The following is a 25,517-nucleotide window of genomic DNA, read 5'->3' as shown; positions in this document are numbered from 1 at the left end:
AATCAGGCCTCCCTCCTCCAGCTAGCAAGATCCCTCGGAAACACTTCCCCTGCCACAAATGATCACAGCTTACCTCCGCTTGTTGGCTGCACCGCTGGGCTGCTGCTGGGGGATCTTGTTTTTGTTTAAACTACGGCCCTGCGAAGGAAGAAGGATATTTTACTCTCTAGGGGACAGGGGTCCCGTGGGGCATCCTCAATTGTTTCCTTCTGGGGCTTCAATATTATCTCCCCCCCCCTCCTGTCTGCCTTCCAAGCTTCCTCCCTCTGCTGACATAGGGCCCCCGGGGGGAGAAGCCCCCAAACGTCTGCAGGGACAGCCTGAGCGCTGGCAAGGGTGCCTGGCCAGTTGACCCAGGGAAGGAGGGGGACAGAACAAGCACCCCCCTGCCAGGTTGCCCATGCCCACGTCACCACTGGCTGCCAATGGTTGCTGCTCCTGCCTGGCCTGACCCCTGCCTTGGAAGGAGGGGGGCGAGGGGCTGGGGCGAGATGGACCTACAACCCCCCCCAACCACTCAGGTCAGCACCATGACCTCCCTGCACATGTGGGGGACGGATTCCCCATGGAATTCACCTACCACCACAGTGAGGGGCGCCTCCTGGGGCCGTTGGAATAATCTCTTGTGCTCTAGGAGACAGAAAGGAGAAAAAAAAACAGAGGAAGAGGTTAGAAGTGGGAAAACAGAGGAAGAGGTTAGAAGTGGGAGGATTCGGGATCCACCCTGGACCTCAACCTTTCTCTTTTCCCTCCCAGTGTCATACTAAAGATTGTAAGCTCCTCGGGGCAGGAACCTTTTGATCAAGGATCACGTGCAGCGATGGTGCAAAGAAATAGCACAAAAGAAATCTCACTAGGCTCCTGCCCCGTGCAAGCTGAAGCCCGCTAGAACAGGGGTCCCAAAACTAGGGGCCGGGGGCCGGATGCGGCCCAATCGCCTTCTCAATGCGGCCCACGGACGGCCCGGGAATCAGCGTGTTTTTGCATGAGTAGAAAGTGTCCTTTTATTTAAAATGCATCTCTGGGTTATTTGTGGGGCATAGGAATTCGTTCATATTTTTTTCCAAAATATACTCCAGTCCCCTACAAGGTTTGAGGGCCAGTGGAGCAGCCCCCTGCTGGAAAAGTTTGCTGAGCCCTGAGCTAGAAGCCTTTCCCTTAAAACCAAAGGCTGTGTACACACCACCCCTTGGGGGCTCCTGCAGCATGAAAAGGGGCTAAGTCTGCAGAGCTGCATTGCTGAGAGGCAGGGACCTGGCAAGCTATCTACAGCTTTCAACAAGTCAAGCCAGGGAGCCAAGCCACATGCATCATCATCATCATAATTAATAAAAATAAAAATAATAAAAATAATTATGATGATGATGATGCCACTCATCTCCTCTAGGCCTCTTACCTGCAGGATCCATTTTTGATTCTCTCTCTCTCTCTTGTATCTCTCTCTCTCTCCCCCTCGTCTCTTTCTCTCCTTTCTCTCTGTCATCTGACAGGCACCCCCCTTGCAGGGCATTATAAGGCTTGCCTGAAAAGCAGCACTTTGTGACATCAGCTGGCAAACAGGGGCCAGGCTGCTGGGTTGTCAGGCAGCTGAATCAAGAAAAATAAAATCAGGGGGGGGTCAAAGTGTGCTGGGATGAGGCCACCATGGGTCAGGCCAGGGGGTCTCACAGATCCCAGAACCCCCAACAAACTACAATTCCCAGGATCCTATAGGGCGAAGACACCTGCTTTTTAGAACAGGGAGGAGAACCTGCAACTCTCTTGCCCCAATTTCCTAGGAACCAGGAACGGGAAGCTCAAGTGCTGCTAACAGGGTGGCTTCACAGAGCAGGGTGGACAAAACATTGCTCCAAAAGTTGGGTCCCTCCCCTGGATGTACATTTCCAAAATATCAGATGAAAAACAAAATAAAACCTACATGAAGCAAGAGTGTTTTGTGTTGTGTAGGCTCCTGTTTGCTATGAGCAAATGGCTTGAGATACCTATTAGGTCCGTCAATTACCATACAGCAACACAAAAACAGCGACAATTTGTTGTTGACAAAGGACAGCTGGACATATAAAGGGCCCCGTTGCCTTCAGTTGCTTAGGGCTTCATCATATTGAATGGCCTCTTTTGATTTCATTTGGTATTTTCCTATCTATTTCACTTTGCATTTTACTGTTTTATTTGTAAGATATTCTGTAATATTTTATTGAAAGATGGCATATAATTGTTAAAAACAAATAAATGTATTAAAACAACTATTTAGTGGTGGCCATATTGCATTTTTCATGTCACAATTTCCCCTCAAATTTTGGGGAAAGTCACACCTGCACAATTTGTTGTCAATTTTTCTTAGTTACAGTTTGATCCTGTTAAATGCTTATATAATCCTATTACTTTGCCTCTGTTATTTTGTAATCCTGGAGACTGAGAGGCAGAAGCAAAAAGGTCATTGAAGGAAAACATGATGGTTATTATTTCAGTATGTACATTTCATTGCAGTTATGTGCAGTGGGTTATTCAGCTCTGACTGTAACTTGAATACCTTTCTACATGTAGTTTCTTGCAGAGGGGTATGTGTAATGACTGCTCCCCACATCAAAAGGGGGGGCGGCTTTTGTGTGGTCACACGCAGCCCCCTGGATCCCAGTGCAGCTGACTGGCTTCATCCTCCCCAGGTTGGATACCTGGAGGTCTCCACCTACCTCAGCCAATCGCCCAATCTCACCTGGGGAGGCGTTGCTAGGGGATTGGCCAGGTAAGGCCAATCCCCTAGCTGCACACACAATAGAAGGTATGGCTTACAGGGGAAGTGGCAGTCAGGTTCCAGAGCTTCTCCCACTTTCCACTCCCTGTAAGTCTTATTTTGCAGGTTAACCTCTTCTCCACAGGTACGTGGGTGCTGCTATGTCAAGGCCACTGTTGAAGGGCCGGATAGGAATTTTCCTGCATTGGCAGGTTTCGCCTTTCCCATAGAAATTCGTCACAAATTTGGCAGTTTCAGGCCTTGGGCAAAATCCTTTATCTTCCTAAAGGGGGGGGGGCGTGAGGCGGTGACCCACGCCCCCTTTGCAGCGACGATACCAGGGTTCCCCGTTAAAGGGGTCTTGGGGGGAGGTATTGGCCATACACCGAGAGGTTGTCATTGCTCTCCCCCTCCAGCGGCGGCGAACGGGGGGCGGGCTCTCTGCTTGAACATATGTTCTCCAGCGCCAGCCCAATCCCCACACATTCTGGATAACCCTGAAGTCTCCCAGATCCCTGGCTGAGGACTAGGAAGGATAAATGCCCAATGCCTGAGCCAAGGTCTCCCTACATCTGAATCTTAATAAAGTTATGGCCAATTTTAATCCCATAGCCCGTTGTCTGGTGTCATTATTCCGCTCAGGGGTCGCCTGGGGTTTGCGGGACTCTGCCTGTCCATGCAATAGGGACTCTGTGCAGGGACTAGGAGACCCATCAGCAGGAATCCCGGAACAGACCAAGCTGCAAACTCTCCAAATGCCCACTAGATGTAGCAGAAGGCTGTCCACATGCACTTTACTTGCTACAGATGTGCAATGTAAATAATAATTATAAGAACTGGTGGTGATGCATGGGCTTTGCTGGCTGGGGCTGATAGGAGCTGGAGTCCAAAACATCTGGAAGGCACCAGGTTAGGAAAGGGCAGCTTTAAACATCCCTGCACCTCCCTCTCGCCAGTTGACTCCTGCAAGTGACCTGCTGCTCAATTCCATTTCGCCTCAATGAATTTGCCAACCAAATAACACCATTCAGATGCTCAGAATGTCCAGGGCTGGGAGGGATTATATATCCTCCTCAAACATATCCTTACAGACCCTCCAAGTGTCCCTGTTTTCCAGGGACAGTCCTGGATTTACAGAAGCTGTCAGTTTTTCATTTAATCCCGGAACGTCCCGCTTTTCCTCAGGACATCCCTATTTTCATCAGAGAAATGTTGGAGAATGTGTATTAAGATTTTTATTTCCCTCTGTGCTATTGACCCTCGTTAAGGCAATTCTTCTTAATGCTTTTGGCTTATCGGCCTTTCTGTAGACCAGTGGTTTTCAACCATTGTGCTGTGGCACCCTGGGGTGCCTTCAATGATAGTCAGGGGTGCCGTGGGCAACACCAGCCTCTGCCCCCCTTTCGTTCCCTCCTTCCTTGGATGCCATCTCGTGTTTCTGCTTCCCAAAGGCTTGTGTGACTGTTGGTTGCAGAAGCCCTGGCTACCAGCTCCCCAGGCGAATGGTGCTCCTGGGGCTGGCCAGGGGGTGCTGGTTGCCAGGAGCTGAGGTGGCCTTGGAGTAAGCAAGCAAGTGGGCGAGGGAGCCCAGCCAGCCAGTCCTCCAGCTCTTGCTGTTGGGAATGGACAGGCAAGTGGGAGGCCAGGCAGGCAAGCAGGCAGACAGGCAGGGAGGCACTGCAATGGCCTTTCTTGTGCAGCGCCACAAATCCAACACACTGGTGTAACGTTGGAAAATGTTGATCACTTCTCCTACCTGGGCAGTTATCTTTCCACAAGGGCTGACATTGATGCCGAAATCCAGCATTGCCTGAGCTCTGCGAGTGCAGTTTTCTCTCAACTGAAGTGCAGAGTGAGGAGCAGGACATTCGCAGGTAAACCAAAAGGCTTGTTTACAAAGCTATTGTACTACCAACCTTACTGTATGCTTGTGAAACATAGACCACTTATAAAGGCCATCTCCAAGTCCTCAAAAGATTCCATCAATGGAGTTTCCGAAAATTTTTACACATCACTTGGGAAGACAGGCGAACTAATATCAGCGTACTGAAAGAAGCAAAGATCACCAGTGTTGAAGCAATGATTCTTCAACATCAACTTCGTTGGACTGGTCATGTTGTGCGGATGCCTGATTATCGTCTTCCAAAGCAACTACTCTATTCCAAACTTAAAAATGGAAAGTAAATGCTGGTGGTCAACAAAAGAGGTTTAAAGACTGCCTCAAGGCAAATCTAAAAAAAAAATGTAGTATAAACACCAACAATTGGGAAACCCTTGCCTGTGAGCGCTCTGACCAGAGAACAGCCTTGACCAAAGGTGTCATGGGCTTTGAAGACACTTGAATTCAGGATGTAAGGGAGAAATGTGCTAAGAAGAAGGCACGCTTGGCAAATCCATACCGTGATCAACTCCCACTCGGAAACCAATTGGCCTCCACAGTCACTTACGGACTCATTGTTAAAACCGTGTTAATGGAAGACAATCTTACTCGGCTACCAGTGATCGCCAAAGCCAAAAGAAGTGTGCAATGCCTGCCTGGGAGCTGAGTGCCTGGCACTGAAGGGGGGGTCTTTCCACCATGCAGGCCTGGTGTGCAGGCCTTCCCACAAACAAATGATAATGAATGCTTAACAAATAGCCATCATCATCTAACCTCCATCAAACAAATCAGAATGAATTTTCAACAAACTGGCCACCTAGATTTGACCTCAGAAGTTAGCCCCACTGCATAAAAGTAAGTGCAAAAAAAAAATAATGCAGCTATAATGAACTAAGAAAACCAGGCGGTTCTTTGAGGACATGCGACATTGACACAATTCAGTTGGGCTGATGAGGCAATGGGATTAAGGTATGTGTGTTTTTAAACCTCCTTTTCCTCTGTAGTGGGACAAAAATAAACACTTGGCATTTTGTTGCAGAAAGCAGAGGACTTGTATGTGGACGGGTTATTTTTAGAGGCATCAACCGAAGTGTTAGGAGGATTTGAAAGTGGCCAAGGTGCCCGAGATGTCAAATCCGTATGCCTCTTTCTTCACCAAAGCCCACACGGGGCTAAGAAGAGTTGGCCTACAAGTCTTCTAGCCTAGAAGTCTTCCACATGCAAAATAATCAAAATTCAGCATTCTGAAAACCCAAATCTGGCACTCAGCACTATGCAAATGAAAAAAAAAAGATTTTCTCATTTTCTCTTCACCAGCTCAATCTGTAGGCTTCTTTCCGAATTTGACTGTATTTCAATGTCTTGCACTATAAGGGTGGAAGAAAATGCGACCCTCGCAAATACATTTTTTTCTGGTTATTGTATGCAGTAGGGGAGATTTAGGAGAAACTCTTAACTGAGCCCCATCAAAGAAAGGCAGTAGGCTGGCAGGGGTATATGGGGCCAGGTGATCCCTGAGATTAGGTATCCGAACTGGTCCCAAGCTCCCAAGTTCAAATGCAGAAAGCAAAACCTTGAACTGAGCTTGGTAGCATATTGCTTCTGACATACCAGGGCGGATTAAAAGCCACCAGCAGGCACAGCAGATAATACCAATGGTCTGTAGAGCATGACAATGCTGTAAAATTGACTTTGCAAACCGGTGCCCTCCAGATGTTTAGAACTTTAACACCCATCGGCACGCTGTACTATGTTTTATAGTCTAAAACATCTGGCTGGCAAAGGCTAGTGTAAAGAAATTAGCAGGTACTATGCACAATGTTTTCTGGACAGAAGGGTGCTAATTCACCATTACAAATAAAAGAGCTTCTGAAAATGGGAGGCACAAGATGGTGGCCAGGAAAAACCATAGTTTGACTACAGTTCCAGCTCTTAGAATTGCAAGACTTGAACAAGAAGACTCAGTCAGCACAGGATACTGAGCCGAAGGGGCACATCATAACAACAACAACTTTATATGTGTACCTACTGAGAAGATCCATAAAAAGCTACTGTACCAAAAGCTACTGTACTTTACTTTCAGTTCTGGCTCGAGAGATGCTAGACGCGTATTATGCACAGCTCTGAGTATCTGAGCTGGCTAGCAGACACATATGCTGCATTTACCTATAATAAATAGTTTAAGTCTTATCAATGGCTTGTGTGTGTTGTTCTTCACACTGGGGAACAATCACATATTGAATGTGCCACCGGTCTCACGTAGCCAGGAATGTGCACAAGGCTTTGTTCCAGTCTCGGGGCAGTCTCACAACTGACCCCGGGCGGGATATTTGCCAACAGTTCGGAGTATTTTTTAAAGCTCTCCTGAAGGATTGTGGGAACTAGAGAAAGTCCCTTTTGCTGAAACTAGCCATGGGCGACTTCAGAAATGGCTTGGTATTTACAAGCTTTTTTGGCAAGCATCTGAATGGGGGAAAGCTTAATTTAATTTTAGGGAGTTCTCTCCTGACTTGTCATATGCCAGAGACCCTTAGGTACCCAAGGAAGCTGTCTTAGGCCAAGGCACACTATCTCTCCCTGTATTCTCTATATTGTCTACATCAGCCTTTGGCAACCTGGTGCCTGCCTCTGATGTTTCAGACTACATCTATTGTCAGACCCAGCTAGCATGACCAAAAGTCAGGGATGGTGGGATTAGTTCACAATATCTGGGGGGCAGCAGATATGGGGAGGTTGGCCTATACTCACTGGCAGCGGCTCTGCAAGAGCTCAGTCTAAATAGGGCAGTGGTTCAAAAAGTAAGAATTACCATAGATAGGTTTGTGAAATAAATAAAAAAGGTTTATTGACAGGGAATCACATGGCATTCTTCATCACAGTATGATAAAATGGGCAAATCTCATGCATATTTGTATGGATACAAAGTTTTTCAGGAGTCTTTATTCAGGCCATTTCTCAAAGTTGCATCCGGAGTGTGGAAGGCCACCTGGTCACCATTAGACCCCATCAACACATGTTCTAAAAAAACAACAGGAGGAGAAGATGACAGGGTACAGCACAGGGAGAGAAACAGAAACACAATGGAAAGTGGGGGGAGTTGGGGGGGTTATGTATTGAAATGTATGTGTGAAATTTTGGAAAACTTAATTTTAAAAAATTCACAAAGGAAAGGAACAGGAGGAGGAGGAGGAAGAAGGAAATCTATTTATCCATTACAGCAGTGCCACTGTCAAAATGGGTCAGCGAACTATAAGGAAAGTGTGAGCAGTCTGAAGGAGTCCACCCCCCTGATGACAATGGACAGGGGAGAGGCTGGAAAGGCTTGGGCAAAACTAGCCTGGGAAGGTTTATGCTGAATGAGTTTTCAATCTCCCATGCAAACTAATATAGTGAGCGCAGGCGGGACACTATTAGGTGAGGGCAAAACTGTCACCTTCAGGTTCCCTTATTTTCTCGTTTTTCCAGTCTTAAATTCACTTCTCCACATTTCCACATCAGTTTGAGATTCTTAAAAAATAAGCCCACATGAAAATTCACCAGCATTTTAGTGCAAATTTATCCTAATATTCACATGCAATTCTATGTTAAAATATACACTATTTTAAAAAATATCCCCTAACATGATGCTTTTTGTGTTATTTTCACCAATGCATACATTTTTCTGCATGCTTTACTATGTGCATGTTGGATATAAATAATCTCAGTGGGGAGAGGTTGCACAGGTTTCAGCAAGTGCTGAGGTCCTGAAGCTGCTGAGGGACCCACCAAACTGATCAATGGAAGAGGCTGAGTGTGAGGAAAGCATCTCCTTCCCCCCCCCCCCAAAAGACCACTGCAGCGTTACCATATTTTGTGGTCATTTTACTCCTCTATAGCCCTGGAACAACTCAACTTGCAAGGGGATTGGAAGGAGATGAACCAAGATGTTTCAGGAAAACTGCCCCCAGTACATATTTCTAATTGTAAAAGGGCCCCCAAGGTAGGCATATGTGGTGAAAGGGAGCACCATCATTTTGCCCAGAGTCCCCTCAACCTTAGAATCCTAGAATTGTAGTTGGAAGGGACCACCAGGGCCATCTAGCAACTCAGGAATCTTTTGGCCAACATTGGCCTTGAACCCACAACCTGGAGATCAAATGTTTCCTGCTCCAATGACTGAGAGGCAGTCCGGTTTGGGAATGACTATCTGAGGCTTCAGTGAGTTAATGGATTGGGTGAAATTGGCATGACTGGATCAGAACAGTAAACCAACGAGGGAGATGAAATCCCGCAGGAAAGCTCTGGTTGCATGGATTTCCAAAGCAACCCAGGGCAGGGTTCTTCTTAAGGGTGTCGGTGGACCGAGGAGTGGCAGTTATCTGAGAGCTAAAATATGGCTGGACAAATATCAGAATCTGATCAGATTAAGCAGTTCAATGAATTTCTTGGGACATATAATAAATTGACAGAAACCTGCTTCCTGGATTGTGTGAAAGATTTCACCAGCCGAGAAGTCAAGCCAGAAGAGATGACTTGCTCAGAGCACTGCTTACTGAAGTATTTAAAAATGACCCAGAGGATATCTATGAGGTTTCAGGAGTACCACATTCAGCAGAATGAAACGCTGGCTGCCAAAGCAGGACTTCTTGGCCAGCCTCACTAAAAGGCAGGGGCTGCCCTTGTGAAGGAGTGCCAACGTTGATTGCATTACACACGAAGGTGCATTGGTCTGCAGCACTGCTGTGGCAACATCAACCAGCTCGGAACAGAAGAGCTCAGGAAACAATTGAACTGTGGAAACCACCAGGAGCTGCAGTTGGGGTTGGCAGTGGCTGCAGAGCTGATGAAGCCTGTTCCGAGATTGTCTTCTATTGTGCATTGAAATAATGTTGATACCACCTTTTTTTCTGGAGGCTTACAGATTTGCTTCTGACCGTCACTAGGTTAAAGATGGGGAGGGAACAACCACATTTTAGTTTTTGTTGTTTCTTATTCAATGACTTAATTTTTAAAACACAAGCGTGTCATCCAAAAATTAGATCCCAAAGTGTCTAAAGCAAGGTTTATTTTTTATTTAATTAAAGTAAAATAAAACAAATCGAAATTAAAAAAAAGAACAGTAAACCAACACAACCCCAAGTATCCTACTGGCTTTCTCAGATTTGCTTTTCCTCTGTTCCCTCACCATTCCTCATTTGGGGTTCTACTTTTGGTCAAAACAGATGAACTCCCCCCCCCTTTAACAGTACTATATGCCTGACCAAAGTCCTGCCATTCACCTTCTCTGGCCCCCTACTAAAGAAATAAAAACACATTGGGCATCTGACACAACTTGGTTCAGATTAAATCAGAATGACATTGGCAGTTTGTAGCCTTCAGGATCAGGAGTTTCAGAGAAGGCACTGTCTCCATGAAAGGTGTGAAAAGTCTTATGAAAAAAGGTTATCTGGCAATATCCAGATTGAAGAGGCCAGACGTGCTCATCTTTCTAGGGCTGGTGAATTATATTCACCCCTTGCAGAGAAACTATGGAGGCAAACCCTTCCCGGAAACCACTACCAGTAAGAGCTTTAAGGAAACACAAGTCCTTCTTTTGGGCCCCAACATCACACTGGCCTGTCCAAATTGTAGTGGCTGGAGCTGGGGCCCAAGGCTGGATTTTGAGGAGATCCATAGTTGAGGGGGGCCTGTGGCTGCTTTGCTCTGAGTTTCAAACCAGCCAGGCTTGAGTTGCAGGGGTCTCTGTACAAGTATTGTGAGGCACTCGGTCCATACGGTGAACTGGGAGGCCCAGGAGGGCTTGCCAGGCTGTTGAAGGTTTCCAGAGATGGGACACCAGATGTGGAGGCTGCTGAAGCTGCTGGGAACACACCTTGGGGTGGAAAGGAATTGATGTTCACGGAGTTGAAGAGCTGGAACCCTTTGCTATGGATGGGGTTGGCATGCAGCCCCTTGGGAGCCCAGGTACTGTAGGCGTAGGTCGGGTAAAGGTCCTCATACGGGTTCCTTGTCAAGACGTTGAGCTGGGAGCTGAACGCCCCTTTACAGAGCTCTGTCTGCTGATGACGCTCCTTTTTCCGCCACTTGGCTCTGCGATTCTTAAACCAAACCTTGAGGGAGACAAAGAAAGAAAGAAAGAAGCAGAAAGGAAAACTGTGCTTTCTAATGCAGTGGTCTGTAAGAATTCAGTGGCTGAGTGAACTGATTAAGAATTTCCTTTTGTCCACATTTCTAATCAAACAGACTTAATTTGTTCCTCACAGTTTATTTGAATAAACAGTCTGATACAGAATTATTGTTCAGATTTAGTATTTCTCTAGATTTTGTGGTATTATTCATGGCTCAAAAACATACAAAAATGCCTTATGGATGTGCATTTTAGGATAAAATACATTTACAAGTTTACATTGAGATAGTTTTTTATTGTGCATATGGAACTGTTGAAAACCACTTTGATATGTTTTATGAAACTGTAGTATACAGTGGTACCTTGGTTCTCAAACACCTTGGTACTCAAACAACTTGCAACCCAAACACTGCAAACCCGGAAGTAAGTGTTCTGGTTTGCGAACTTTTTTTGGAAGCCAAACATGCTCCATTTTGAGTGTTACGCTTCCGATTTGAGTGCCACACTTCCGTTTTGAGTGTTACGCTGAGGTCTGTCTGTTTTTGCTATTTATTTTGTGGTTTTGTTTTTGCGGCTTTTTTGTTTTGTTTTTTTAACTGTGTGGAACCCAGTTCAGCTACTGACTGGTTGACTGATTGTGTGACTGAAGTACATTGTTTATTGCTTTCATTTTATGGATCAATGGCCTTGTTAGATAGTAAAATTCATGTTAAATTGCTGTTTTAGGGGTTGTTTTTAAAAGTCTGGAATGGATTAATCCATTTTGCATTACTTTCTATGGGGAAGCTCACCTGGGTTTTAGAACTTTTTGGAATGGACTTCCGGAACGCATTAAGTTTGAGAACCAAGGTACCACTGTACAAGTATTTATATATTTTTTTATTTATTCATCTTTACCCCACCTTTTTTCCTGATAGGACTCAAGGCAGCTTACGGGTAAAAACATTTATGGATAAATAGAATTTTAAAAATGTATTTTGTAATACTACTTACTTATCAAACCTTTATTAGGCATTTTACAAGTAAAACCGCGAGAGAAAGGATCACATACAAGAACCTTAAATACACACACACACACACAGAAACAACAATTAAACTCATAGGCTGATTGTATGCGTATATTATATATACATATTTTGTAATAAAATATGTAAGAGACATGAGTGGCGCTGTGGGTTAAACCACAGAGCCTAGGGCTTGCCGATCAGAAGGTCGGCAGTTCAAGGACCGAGCAATGGGGTGAGCTCCCGTTGCTCGGTCCCTGCTCCTGGCAGTTCGAAAGCACGTCAAAGTGCAAGTAGATAAATAGGTACCACTCTGGCAGGATGGTAAACCGCGTTTCCGTGCGCTTCTCTGGTTTCGCCAGAAGTGGCTTAGTCATGCTGGCCACATGACTCGGAAGCTGTACGCCGGCTCCCTTGGTCAGTAATGCGAGATGAGCGCCGCAACCCCAGAGTCGTCCACGACTGGACCTAATGGTCCAGTCCCTTTACCTTTATCTATTTATGAATGTTTGTATGGATGTTTTTTTAAATTGCAGATTAATGTGGAAACAGGATGGAATGTACTTGTGAATACAGTGGTGCCTCGCAAGACAAAAATAATTTGTTCTGCGAGTGTCTTCGTATAGCGAATTTTTCGTCTTGCGAAGCACCAACGGAGAATAGCGGTTTTGACGAAAAAAAGAAAAAAGAAGAAAAAAAATTAGTCTTGCGAGGCAAGCCCATTGACATTTTCGTCTTGCGAGGCAGCCTCCCACTAGTGAATGCCTTTCGTCTAGCAGGGCACCACTGTAAATACTTGTGAATAAATACATGTGAAAATGACATGAACCAGATATAGATCAATCCATCCTTCCCTACACAGAAATAACACCCGCTCTGCTTACAGCAGCTTCTAAGCAGGTGCACACAGGTTTGCAATGTGAAAAGAAGAATGCTTTCAGCTGCAGTCCTGTACATGCTTTCCTGGGAATAAGTCCCAATGGGAATAAGTCCCAATGCATAAGATTACACTATTAGCTTTGTAGCAGAATTTGAGGGGAAAGACAAAAAGGTTGACTGGAAGAGATGGGCCAGGTCAAAAGGACTCTTGCTCTTGCTGTCTCCACACTAGATCAGAATGACACCAAACAGCAGCAGACAGTGATTCACAAGCAACTAAGGCCCTGTCTACTCCTTACATACAGATGGCAGCACCATCTAGGTGCAGAACTGCATCTTGTTTTTTGCTTGTTTGACCCTAAAGCTGCAGTGGGGATTACAACAATTTAAACTACAACACTATAAACAATTTAAAACAAAAATTGAGTAGGGTTCTAAAACGTACATTTCAGGTGTCACAGGGTAAAGAGATGCATCTTTAGCATATGATGGAAACTGTACAATGAAGGTGTCAAGTGCACTTTTGTGGGGAGGAAATTACCTCTCTCTCAACTAGGGCTGGGTGATATCTGGTTTTGAATATCACAATATATCACCAGCTAAACATCATGATATACCAATACATCACAATGTCTGAAATAAAGATGGAACTATGTGGAGGTGAACAGTATGGCTAGGCGATATCTGGTTTTCAACATTGTGATATATCTCCAGCTAAACATTGTGATATACTGATATATCACGGTGTCTGACATATGAAGATTATGTAGAGGCCTTCATGGTTTTCCCCACATTGTGATTTTTGCATAGCACACAAACACAAATATAATGATTTGCAATATATTGCCAGGTCAGAAAATCATGAAACCATTATCATGATATGGACTTCAAACCAATTTTGGACAATATATTGCCCAGTCGTACACCCAAACCACCAACCCTGAGCTTCTGTAGGTGACAGAACTACCAAGAGGGCTCCCAATGCAGATCTTAACCCTCAAGGTGGCTTCTATAGAAAGAGATGGTCCTTCACATATTTTGGGCTTAGTCATTTAGGGATTTAAACATTAATGTGAACACCATAAACTGGGCCTGAAAATGAACTGGCTCTGGAAGTTACCAGAGCATGGAATACTGTGGCTGAGATATTTCTATCCAATAGGCATCAGTCGGTTGATCAGGCAGAGCTGGAATAAGTCACTCCTGGCCACTGAAGCTATCTGAACCTCCAGGGACAGAGTTGAATACAGAAGCACAGTGTAGACCTCCTCCTTGCAAGAGTGCACAACTCCATCTCCCAGGTGTGAGAACTTGGGACACACAACACCTTTCTCTTTTCAGAATTCAGCTTCAGTTTATGGGCCCACATTCATTCCATCACTGCCTCTCCTGATTCAGATGGGACAGAGAGATAGAGCTGGATGCCATCCATTTATTTGACATCTCACTCCAAATCTCCTGTTGGTACTTCCCAGCAGCTCCATATAGATGTTGAATAGCAGGTAGGGAAATATGGAACCCTACGGGACACTACAGGTCGGTTCCCTTGGCACTGAACAGCAGCTTCCCATAGCTATTTTCTGGAAATGGCCCTGGGGGTAGAAGTGGAACCACTGAAGCACAGTGCCTCCAATCCCCACCTCCCAGAGGTGCTCCAGGATACCACGGTCGGCAGTATCAAAAGCCGCTGGTGGGCCAAGGAGAATGAGCAGGGTCACACTGCCTTTGTATCTTTCTCGACAAATGCCATCAACCAAAGTAGCCAAGGCAGTTTCAGTGACGTGGCAAGTGCTGAAGCCACTGGAATGGATCCAAGTAATCGGTTTCCTCCAAGCATGCCTGAGGTTGGACCACCATTTAAATATGATGCCTACAGGATAGCATGAATTATTATTCTCTAATGCTGTAGCTTTTTATGGGAGACAATATTCACACTACATTCTGAGTGACTAAAAGCTGACTATACCAGCAGAAGCGCCACAGCTGCCAACTTGGTGCTCCCATTAGTGCAACTGCATTCCCCTGACCTCACTCCTGCCCTGCCGCAGCCGTTTCTAGAGGCCCCTCTGGTCTGGTGTTTGGTTTGTTTGTTTGCTTGTTTGTTGCAGATGTATTCCGCAGCATGTCGTTGATTCAATAATACTGCATTAACATTTCACTTATTGCAAGAGACAATATTTCATGTCCCCACCTCATGTTCCCCAAAAATTTCAGTTTTCCAATTGGAAAAATGGGAGGCAAGGCTTGGGGGGAAATGGGGTGTTGCTTTTTTCTGACCCCCACCCCAGCTTTTGCATCTCTAGGTACACTTGCTGCCTGTCTCAACACAGCTCCCCGCTCACCCTAATCCTGGGCTCCGTCAGATTGGTCCAGCCTGCAATCTCCTCCCTGGTGGTCATGTCTGGGTAGCGATTCCGCTGAAAAGTGGCCTCCAGCTCCTGGAGCTGCTGGCTGGTGAAATGAGTCCTCTGCCTACGTGGCTTCTTCTTCCCCACGTTGGCCTCCTCCTCGCCACTGGAATCTGAAGATTTGCACTGAGAAACCTCACCATTCTCTCCTGTAAAGAACCAGGAACATGGGAGATGTCACCACCTGTCTTCTGTATTGATTTTATGGTATTTCATGCTTTTTGCATTCATAGATTTTATTGCACACCACCCTAATTTAATTTTTTATATTTCTTTGTCTCTTTTCACTCGCGAGTCACATGACAATAACAGAACAGAACAGCATAATTACAACACAAATCAAAAAGAATTGACAAATCACCAGTAAAACAATGATCTCTAAAACACTCTTAACAAAGCAACTAAAAAAAATGTTAAACAGCACAACTTTTTGCATTGAAAAAAGTAAACAAACTGGAGAGCACTGGATGGACAGCTGGGAAAACAATGACCAGTAAAGGGAGGAATAACCTAGATTGAGCATTTGACTATTTTTAAGAAATAATGTATACACAATTGACAGCTGGGTGTCCTTTTATCTATTTCTTTCTCTTTTTTCTCTCCTTACTTTTCTCTCACTTGGTAGTTTATTATTATTCCCATATTTCTCTCTCTCTCGTCGTACTTTGGCAAGAACTGCATACAGATGAAGGGGAAGGACAGTTTGGACCCTGTGTGAGAGGCAGGTCAGGGGAGATCTCCCAGAGTGGGAGGCTGTGGGAAGAGAAGGATGAGCCCAGGTGAGAGTTGGGAAGGCACACTTTCCTCTGTAGGGGATAAAAGCTAAGTTATAGTGATGAGGGAGGATCTTGTTTTTTCTTCAGTTTCTTTCTTCTCCTTATTTCCTGTAGATTAATTTGTTTCTTTTATTGTATTATGAAAACTTCAACAACAAAAATTCAAGAAACTCCCCCCAATAAAAACCAAAAACAAACTAAGCACTGTTGAATACATCTATTTTGTATAAGAGGCAATCTAAAGTATTTTTCTAAATAAATAATACCTATGTTCTCTAGGGGAAAGATCTGTAGAGGTACCTACAATGAGGCTAATTTTGCTTATTTCAAACATTACAATTTTTTTATTGCTCAACTGGATAACGTGGAGTAACTTTCCACCCAGGAACCTTTTAGCACAGTTGTGGCATTGACTTTCTGCACTATAAAAATTATAGTTCAACACAATACTTTATAATGCTGTACTGCCCCACCCCCAACCCGGAATTGTACATTGAACACACCCACTGGCAAAACCAGTGCTTTTTTAAAGAAAAAAAGTTGCTGGTACTCACCATAAAGTTGCTACAATGCCACACTTTTAACATTTGGGGGGGAGGGATGACAGTGCATGCTGTGCATCCTTGAGTACCCCCAGAAAAATAGCACTGGACAAAACCCTCCTATAAAGCTTATTGAGAAGGAAATCCCTTTATTTTTTCTATTTTTATGCTATATGCTTACGTTTTATTAAAAAGGTTCACAATACATCAATTCCATAGATAAGGGAGGGAAAGAGAAATTTCAACACAATACAGTACAAAATAAATTTGCAATTCAGATAAACCAGCAGCAAGTTGCCCAACATTAGATTCCTCCTCCTTTAAAAAGCGTAAAACTTATTTTCAGACCTCCTTGAGACAGTCACTATTCTACATCATTGTATTTTAAAATATTCCTATATTCCTAGTGCTTTATAGTAACACAAGTAGGAGGTTCTCATTTGTAAACATTTTCAATCCCAGGATTTATCCTTTGGGTTAGGATTTAAAAACAGAGTATATATAGCCTTGGAAAGTTAATGATAAATATTCAAGATTCAGGGAAGTTAATTTCACCTTAAGGAAAAATTTGTCCTTCAGCAGCACTTCATATTAGCTACTGAAACAGGTACAATTCCTAAGTTAGCTTCAAATTGGTGCATTTCAGGTGGGTTTGTGTGATGAATCCTGTGTAGCAGGTTCCAGTGAAATAAATAAGTTATTTTGGAGTACCGTAGTGCTGCCACCATAAAAGTGGCGATTTCCCCCATAATTCCACAACAAATAATGTTAAATGGACATTAGTGGCAAGGCAGAAAAATTGTAATTATCACTTGACTGTTTAACCAAGAAGTGTAGGCAGCATACTGTCGGTCAAGGCTACTGAAGTTGACCCTCCCCATCGAAAAGACACAGGAATAAAGTCTATTTCACACGAAGTTGAACCACTTTTGATCCAGACTCTGCTGGCGAAGCTCTTAAATTCTTCATGTTCAACTTGACGAATTACCTAGATGTTCATTTCAAAACAGTTCCAGGCAGGTTACTAAGCAAGCAAATGTTTCCTAGGAGCTCTCTGCAGACAGATGGTGAGAACTGATTCCGGGGTACGTACTCCTCTTGAGGCTCCCTTCTAGGCTTCCCAACACTGCCAGGTCTTGAGGCTCATGAAGTCGGAGCTGGAATTCAAAAACTGAAAACGCTACTGGGACGGGGGGAATGAGCTCGTCCCATTTCAAGCACAGACTTTGCCCTTGGGCCTTGGGGGCTTCGCTCCCCTCCTGGCGCCTCTCATTCCTGCTTCCCTTCCCGCCATTGGCGAGAGCCTTCGTTCCAGGCCACGTAGACGAAGAGGGCCAGCACGGCGTGAACGGCGACCACGGCCACGACGGCGCCATAGAAGTAGCCGTCTCTGCTCGACATCCCCAAGGCCCCTTCGAACACGTAGGCCTTCGAGGAGAAATACAGCCCAATGGGCAGCAGAATCATTAAAGTGGTGAAGAACAGGAGCGTCCTGAGGGTCGAGGCTAACGAGCTCGTGTTTCTGGGCTCGGCAGGCGAGAGCGCCTTCAGGGCGGCCTTGTCGTCGCGCTCCATGGCAGGGGAGGGATCAGCCTCTCCGAAGGGAACGGGAGAAGCTGCGCGCGCAGAGAGCGTCCCGGTCAGCTGACGCCTTCCCTTCCCACCCTCCACCGCGGCCGCCGGTCACGTGACCAAGGAAATCCCTTTTAGCAATCTCTCCGTGAAAAGGTTGCTTCCGAGTTTATCGCTGTTTCGTTGCTTCCAGCTCCAGTGCTGCGGAGGATAGGGGAAATCAGTAATGAATTGCCCTTTAGTGAATCAGTTACTGTTCCCTGGGAGGGGTTTTGTCATTACCTTGATGGATTTCCCCTTTTTATTTATTTTGTAGGGAAATAAGCTATTTCACATATATAGTAAAGGAGAAAGAGAGAGTTTTAACTTTCCCCTGAGTGGGCAGCAAATATTAAGGACAATTACCATATTTACTTGAATCTAATGCTCACCTTTTTTGGCCAAATTACATGGTGAAAATTAAGGTGTGCATTAGATTCAATGGCACTTTTACATTCTCCAAATACTTTTTTTGGTTTCAAGGTTCTGAAAACTTGAGGTGCACATTAGATTCGATGGCGCATTAGACTCGAGTAAATACGGTATATAAAGAAGGCTGATCACCGAAGAATTGATGCTTTTGAATTATGGTGCTGGAGGAGACTCTTGAGAGTCCCATGGACTGCAAGAAGATCAAACATATCCATCCTTAAAGAAATCAGCCCTGAGTGCTCACTAGAAGGACAGATCCTGAAGCTGAGGCTCCAATACTTTGGCCACCTCATGAGAAGAGAAGACTCCCTGGAAAAGATCCTGATGTTGGGAAAGATGGAGGGCACAAGGAGAAGGGGACAACAGAGGACAAGATGGTTGGACTGTGTCCTCGAAGCTACCAACATCAGTCTGACCAAACTGCGGGAGGCAGTGGAAGAGAGGAGTGCCTGGCGTGCTCTGGTCCATGGGGTCACGAAGAGTCGGACACGACTGAACAACCGAACAACAAATACAGTATTCACTAATCCACCAGCCACACTGAAAGGGAAGTTATGCAGTGGGCTGAACCTGCAAACAAGAAGCTCAGAGACCCTTAAAACTAGCAACAGCCTGCCTGATGTAGCCATAAAATACACTTGTCATTCCAGAGAAAAGGGCCAGAGCAGAAGCAACCTTAATAATCTCATTCTCACTCTTTGGGCCAATTGACACATTTCTTCTTATGGCCAGCTTCAAGAATGTGTCACTGAGGTGAATACCCAGTAACTCGTGGGCCATAGGTGACCAGAGGCTCCAGTTTTGTCCAAAACTGTCTGAAAGTGCAGATTTTTACAATGGGATACGAACACAGTGCTTACAACAATCTGAAATCCTTAACTAGGTTTGATTTATTTTTAGATTACTAATTAAAATGCCTCATTGTTCACATCTTCTATGGATGTTTGTGGAAAATATATGGAATGAACTTTTTCCACAACTTTGAAGTTGATTAAAGTATTTGATCAATGTGCATTTGTGTAATAGTGTAAGTAGGTTGTCCTTCCCTTATACCTCTTCCATGAAATTCATGTTTTAAAATGTCAAGGCTTGCAAAAGCAAAAAAAAAAAAAAAAGTAAGATACAAATTTTGAATCAAGTACTGTATCCATTTAGTAAGTAGGCTTATACAGTGGTACCTCTGGTTACGTACTTAATTCATTCCGGAGGTCCGTTCTTAACCTGAAACTGTTCTTAACCTAAAGCACCACTTTAGCTAATGGGACCTCCCTCTGCCGCTGCACCGCCAGAGCACGATTTCTGTTCTCTTCCTGAAGCAAAGTTCTTAACCTGAAGCGTTATTTCTGGGTTAGCGGAGTGTGTAACCTGAAGCGTATGTAACCCGAGGTACCACTATATTGGGGGGGGGGGAGATGTTCCTTTCATTAAAGAATTTCCAAGGCCTATTGAGCCATTCTTTTAAAAAATCCCTTAAATAAAATTAAAAGTTATTATTTCAGGAGGGTTTCACATTTCGTGGAGCACAGGAGGCAGTGATGACCACCAAACATGGATGGCTTTAAAAGAGGCATAGACAAGTACATGGAGGAGGAGGAGGAGGCTATCATTGGCTACCAGCCACAATGTTCTCTGAATGCCACTTGCTGGGAGTGGCAGGTGCCCCTAGAGCACACAGGATGCTGTACTAGGTGGGCCATTGGCCTGATCTACCTCATGCTCTTTTCAAGATCTTACTTTACCTGCCTGCATAGGAAGCTATCTTTCACCACTTGGCTGGCTCATATAGCTCCTATAACTGGAGTGAGCAGAAGGTAGATCTAGGTAATTTGATAACCCAAATTTAACAATAACAAGTAAAATAGCAAGTTTTAAAAAAAGTTTCTCTGCCATTTATTTCCTGTAAAAGAAGAATATTAATGGGTTGCCTTAGACCAAATCTTTGTGCAGTTTTGTGTTCAAATCTGTAGAAACTCAGATCTAGATTTGTACTCCCCATTTTGTTTTTATTTGTTTATTAAATTTGTATACTGCCCTTCATCCATAGACCTCAGAGCAATTCACAACATAAAAATACAAGATAAAAAACACAAAATGCCTAATAAAAGCAAGAACAGAACAAAACCAATAACCCCCCCCCTTGCACAAACAATAACCCCTAGCCCAAGACTAGGTTGAAGAGGGACGTTTTCACCTGGTGCCTAAAGGTGTATAATGAAGGTGTCAGCCTGAACCTCCTACTCCATGTATCAAAGTCAAGTGGCCTAGCAGCTGAATATTGCTTCAACCCTGGTGACAGGACAGCATTCTCCACCACAGCAGACCAGTCTGCCTGGCACATGCCGCTCTGTCTGCCAATGCCCTGCTCCATGCCCTGCTCCGCAGCCTAACAGGGACCTAACAGAAGAGCTGGCCCTGTTGGTGGACACAAGGGAGATTCTGTAGGCCTGAAGTCTGCCTGCACCTGGCCTGTGGGGACTGGGAGTGACCCTCCAGGGTTCTCTTTCACCTCCTTGGTGGTCCTGGTTTTTTGTTTCCTATGAGCTTCAGCCCTTCCCAGTGATGACAGAGGCAGCTGCCTTACCCAAAGGCAAACCACTGAGTCCATCTAGCAGAGCATCGTCTATAATAGCTGATAGGTCTACTGGATTTTGAGGAGACCCTGCCTGGAGAAAATGGTGCAGACTGAAACGGAGGGGTTTTCCGTACAAGGCATTGGTCTTATCCCTGGGCCTCTGCTAGGTGTGCCCTCCTCACACAGGCTCTTACACAATTGCAGGGGGGGGGCTGTGATGGGGAGCAGTAGCCACCAGCTCCTCCTCAAACAATATTTAAAAGGTAAAGGTACCCCTGACCGTTAGGTCTAGTCTGGGGTTGTGCGCTCATCTCGCTCTATAGCCCGAGGGCGCTGGCGTTTGTCCGCAGACAGCTTCCGGCTGGGTCATGTGGCCAGCATGACTAAGCCGCTTCTGGCGAACTAGAACAGCACACGGGCTTTTGAATTGCTAGGTGGGCAGGAGTTGGGACCGAGCAACGGGAGTTCACCCCGTCGCTGGGATTCGAACTGCTGACTTTCTGATCAGTAAGCCCAAGTGGCACAGTGGTTTAACCCACAGTGCCACCCACGTCCCATATTTACCTCTTTATAAAATACATTGTCAGGGACGGCCCAAAGATGTAGCAAAGATGCTTTCTTTTTACGTTAAAGCACCGTATACAGCTGCTTGGTTTTTTTTATAAGTGAAGCAGCAGCAGTACAGGGGAGAGAGGGTGTTTAATGCCCCCCCCCTTCCACATCTAAACTAATCACTCTCTCAATAGCTTTCAGCCTTGTAAAGTGGAGCAGATGTGGGGAGGATACAGATATGATACAGGTATCTGTCCATTTGTACGTATGCTGCAGGCTACCGACAGCTTTAGGAAGGAATTATTTGGGGAAATGATGTGGTTAAAACTCTGGGCTGACCCTCACATTAGGCAGAGTGAGGCAGCCGCTTCATGTGGCGGATGTGAGGGGTGGGAAGAGTGGCAACAAAGTGCTGGGTGGCAGATTTTTTGTGTGCCACCCAGGCTGCCCTGTGCCCCCTAAGCTCGCCAAATGTCCTCAGGTTTTGTGAAGGACACGATCTTAAAACAAGGTTCAGCTGTTGCCAGTCCAATCACCTTCTCTATATGGAAGCAGGAGAGGCCTGTGCTACCTCAGGCAGCAAAATGTATTGGACCAGCCCTATTAAAATCCTTGTCTCTCCTCGTGCCTCTGCTCCAGTCCGAATTTGATCCCTCTCTTCAGTGTGGCTGGGGAGATTGGTCCTGAGGCAGAAAAGCCAAGTGTCTCCATTCCCATCACCTCCACCACCTTGCCCATTGGTGCAAATATTATTGCACTTTTTTTAAAAAAAGGTTGACACCATTTCCTACCCTTTCAGGACATTTCAGATCTGCCCCTGTGTGCCAGCTGCACCTACACTTGCTTACTCTGTCCAAGCCGCTGGAAGTGTTTATTAGCATAAGAGGAAATAATGATAAACAGGAGTTTAATAACTTTCTCCTTTAACCTAAGCTAATCCTGGGTACTTGCATAGACTGAATTTCAGGGTCAGGTGTTACACTGCAAAGCAGGAGCGATTACCCCAGGACAGGCTGTCCTGAGACAATTTGTTTGTCATCCACCTCTGGGACGCTGATGTTCTCAGCTAGAGTTAACTGGCAGTTTCAGTCTAAAGGACAGGCTAATATACTAAGCTTTTCATTGGCTCCTGTCCACTTCCTGCCTCTGTGAAGTGAGTGGCTACTTGGGAGAAGAGATCAGCAAATCTGACAATTTCAGTTTCTCTCAAATTGAGTTCTTCACATTACCACATTGGTTTTCTGGGTTGTCTTTTAAAAAACACTCATGAAAATTAATCAGCATTTTTTTAATTTCTACTGCACAGATTTTTGTACACAATCTTGCCTATTAGACACATTTTTGCAAAGGAATTCTCCCAGTTATACTGCACTTTTCAGTAATTTTCACTAATGTAAGCATTTTTATGCACAGTTCGCCTGAGTATATACATTTTTGCACATATTACTCGGCTAGAGAATTGCATTTCAAAATTAAGAGAATCATGAATTTTAAGGAATGGTTATGTTTCAGTTCAGGGATTGTTTCAGAAAGTGTGAATTAGGCGCTGAATCGAATTGCTCCCAGTCCTTATTAGGGAGAGGCCTTTCTCATCAGTGACACTCCAGGTACACTGGAGAGGCTCACCTGGCACCTCCTTCAGTGCCAGTTGAAGCCCTCTTTGTTCTCCCAAGATTTTAAAATCTGAATTTCTATCACACTGATTGTATATAAAAAAAGTGCTGCAATTGTTATTATAATTTCATTCATATTGAATATTTATAGTTTTATCTTTGTGAGCCACCCAAATAATAATGTTATTGGTCAGCCTCTATAAATTCCTTAATAATTATTGTAATTGAAAGGACAGTATATCCCTTTCTATATCCCTGACTAACACAGCTCTCTAAAATACCTGCTCTGACTGAGTAAAACAAAGACCTATCTTGTATGTCAATCTGGGTAATTTCTGAGAAGCTTGCAAGGGGGGGGGGGGCATGCAGACAACAACTATCCCCTGTTACTTGTCTCAACACTTGGTACTCAGAGATACACTGCTTCTGTTCCGTTTAGCTATCATGTTTAATAGCTTTCTTGTGAAAAAGTATATCCTGAATCTGTTGCCTGCCTGTCAACATCAGTGGGTGACCCCATGTTCTGGAAGGAGAAAGGGACAAACATTTAATTCCACTCTGCCTTTTCACAGGAGGCATCATTTTTAAAAGCCTCTTCCATTGGCACAAATGGGGGGGGGACATGTGCCTTGTTGCGACATGCGCATGGCCTCTGTGAGCCAAGAGCACCTGTGTTTTGGATGCTGCCAACATTTAAATTGTAAGCTCTTTGGGGCAAGGGCTTGACTTTCTTGCTAATATTACTTTGCCTCCCACCACATGCAGTACTAGAGTACAGAAGAGTATAAACTATCTGAATTAGGTCAAATCTCTGCAGGGCATACTTGCCCTTTCTACTTCCAATTACTCTTGCATGGCTTGAAGTTGAAGCAAAGGAAGGATTAGAAAATATCTCAGATCAAGATAGTATAAACAGAAAAACAGTTACCTATTAACACTACTCCAGAAACCATGCAGATCTGAAGGAAGATGGTCACACCAGCAATTGGGACCAAATATAGATCAGATCTTAAGGATCTGTGGTGTTCCCGCTGCCCATTTCAAAATATTGTCCCAATTTGCTGTTCTTCCCTCACTTAACTCTGTTTCTTTGAATCCCAGATTACTTAATCCATAAAAGCTCCAGCTCCCTGGTTCTTTAATTGCAGTTGCTAACACAGTCTGGAATCTCTGTTCTAGACTCTAACCACGCATTGAGAAAGTGGAAACGAATTTCTCCCTTTGCTGCTCTGATTATGTGGGCAGGAGTTTGGATGAGGCTAGAAACAAATGCTACTTTTCTCAAGAGAACTGAAAGAGGGATCACCATTGCTATATACATGTACACACTCACCCAGGTTTCACCACTGGCACCCAGGCTTTGCAGGGTTCCAGAACCTGCCGGATAGGTTGTGCAACCAGAAGTGACAGTGGAACAAAATAAGTAGGTGCGCACACTGGCTACCTCTTTCTCATTCTTTTTTCAGTTCCCTTTACTTGCCTCCAACCTGCTGCAAATTTATGATGTTGCTCACCTGTGCTAACTAAAGGATTGCTTTCAGAGGCACCACCACTCCCAGGACCAATGGTTTGGGAGCCCCCAAGAAAGCAGGTCTCTTTGACTCCATGCCTTACCTCCACTCTCTGTGCTGGGTGTCCCTGCCAGAGCTCTCGGTGGTATCCCATCGGTGGCCCCATCTGCAGCTTGCAGCAATGTTGACATACTCCCAAAGGTGCAAAGACAGGTCCCTGTGTTCAAGCCCCACCGCTTGGAAGCAGAATCACGATGCCTCCTACTCCACAAAATCTCTCTGGCCGGCAGAGCCTGGTGCGTCTGTTTTGCTGTGCTGATGGGAGATGAGCATGGAACAGGCCGTCCAGGCGAAGGAATCCCTTCCCACTGGCTCTTTGAAATCAAAATCCTTACTGGTTGTGAACCTCTGTCCAGGGATCTCCTTCATGGAGCCCTGTTAGCCATATTCTAAAGGCTTAGCTTGCCTCCACCAGGACCACCTTAAGGTCTGATTCTTCCCTCCACCAAAGAGGTTTGCAACTTCTTAGGGGCTATTTCGCTCCCAGGGCGCTGCTGTTTTTCAACCCACCTCCCCTCTCTCACATGTTTATTTCTCTTTCCCAGGGCTGGCGTGTTCTTTAGCTCTGCAGGAAGAGGGTGTGTGTGTGTGTGTGTGTCAAATATCAGGGACAGCTGAGTGCAATCTAACCAGGTGCCAATCAGGCATGGTCTCCACAGCGGGCTGGGGAAGCTGGATGTGGGGATGGATGAGAAGATGGCAGCTGGGGAGGCCAGTGTTTTGTTCAGCTTGTGCTCATTGGAGGAGGAGACGCTGAATGTGCACCATTTCGGCACCAGTTGTCTCTCTCTGTTTACATTTCCCATTTGGAGTTTCATTCATCCTTGTGGCTTGCCTCTGA

The 25,517-nt window shown here is 45.0% G+C and overlaps 3 protein-coding genes across 3 annotated transcripts; 1 reads left to right on the top strand and 2 right to left on the bottom strand.

Moving 5' to 3' along the window:
* The first annotated feature begins 8,957 nt into the window (after window positions 1–8,957).
* On the top strand, window positions 8,958–9,267 carry LOC117052244 (mitochondrial import inner membrane translocase subunit Tim9-like). Its single transcript, XM_033159035.1, has one exon. It carries the CDS (start codon window positions 8,983–8,985, stop codon window positions 9,250–9,252), a length of 270 nt encoding a protein of 89 aa, XP_033014926.1. The 5' UTR covers window positions 8,958–8,982; the 3' UTR covers window positions 9,253–9,267.
* Window positions 9,268–9,714: 447 nt separating this feature from the next.
* On the bottom strand, window positions 9,715–25,210 carry LOC117052236 (pituitary homeobox 2-like). The gene is made up of 3 exons (XM_033159023.1): window positions 24,720–25,210; window positions 14,942–15,156; window positions 9,715–10,699 (listed from the first exon to the last, which is right to left on the bottom strand). The coding sequence occupies exons 1-3, from the start codon at window positions 24,805–24,807 to the stop codon at window positions 10,196–10,198; spliced, it is 807 nt and encodes a 268-aa protein (XP_033014914.1). The 5' UTR covers window positions 24,808–25,210; the 3' UTR covers window positions 9,715–10,195.
* On the bottom strand, window positions 17,555–18,270 carry LOC117052242 (vacuolar ATPase assembly integral membrane protein VMA21-like). Its single transcript, XM_033159034.1, has 2 exons — window positions 18,265–18,270; window positions 17,555–17,920 (listed from the first exon to the last, which is right to left on the bottom strand). The coding sequence occupies exon 2, from the start codon at window positions 17,898–17,900 to the stop codon at window positions 17,595–17,597; it is 306 nt and encodes a 101-aa protein (XP_033014925.1). The 5' UTR covers window positions 17,901–17,920; window positions 18,265–18,270; the 3' UTR covers window positions 17,555–17,594.
* Window positions 25,211–25,517: the final 307 nt, after the last annotated feature.

Source organism: Lacerta agilis, chromosome 8 (genome assembly GCF_009819535.1).
Source record: "Lacerta agilis isolate rLacAgi1 chromosome 8, rLacAgi1.pri, whole genome shotgun sequence".
Lineage (NCBI taxonomy): Eukaryota > Metazoa > Chordata > Lepidosauria > Squamata > Lacertidae > Lacerta > Lacerta agilis.
The sequence above is the reverse complement of the archived record's forward strand: the minus strand, read 5'-3'. Positions and strand labels throughout refer to the sequence as shown.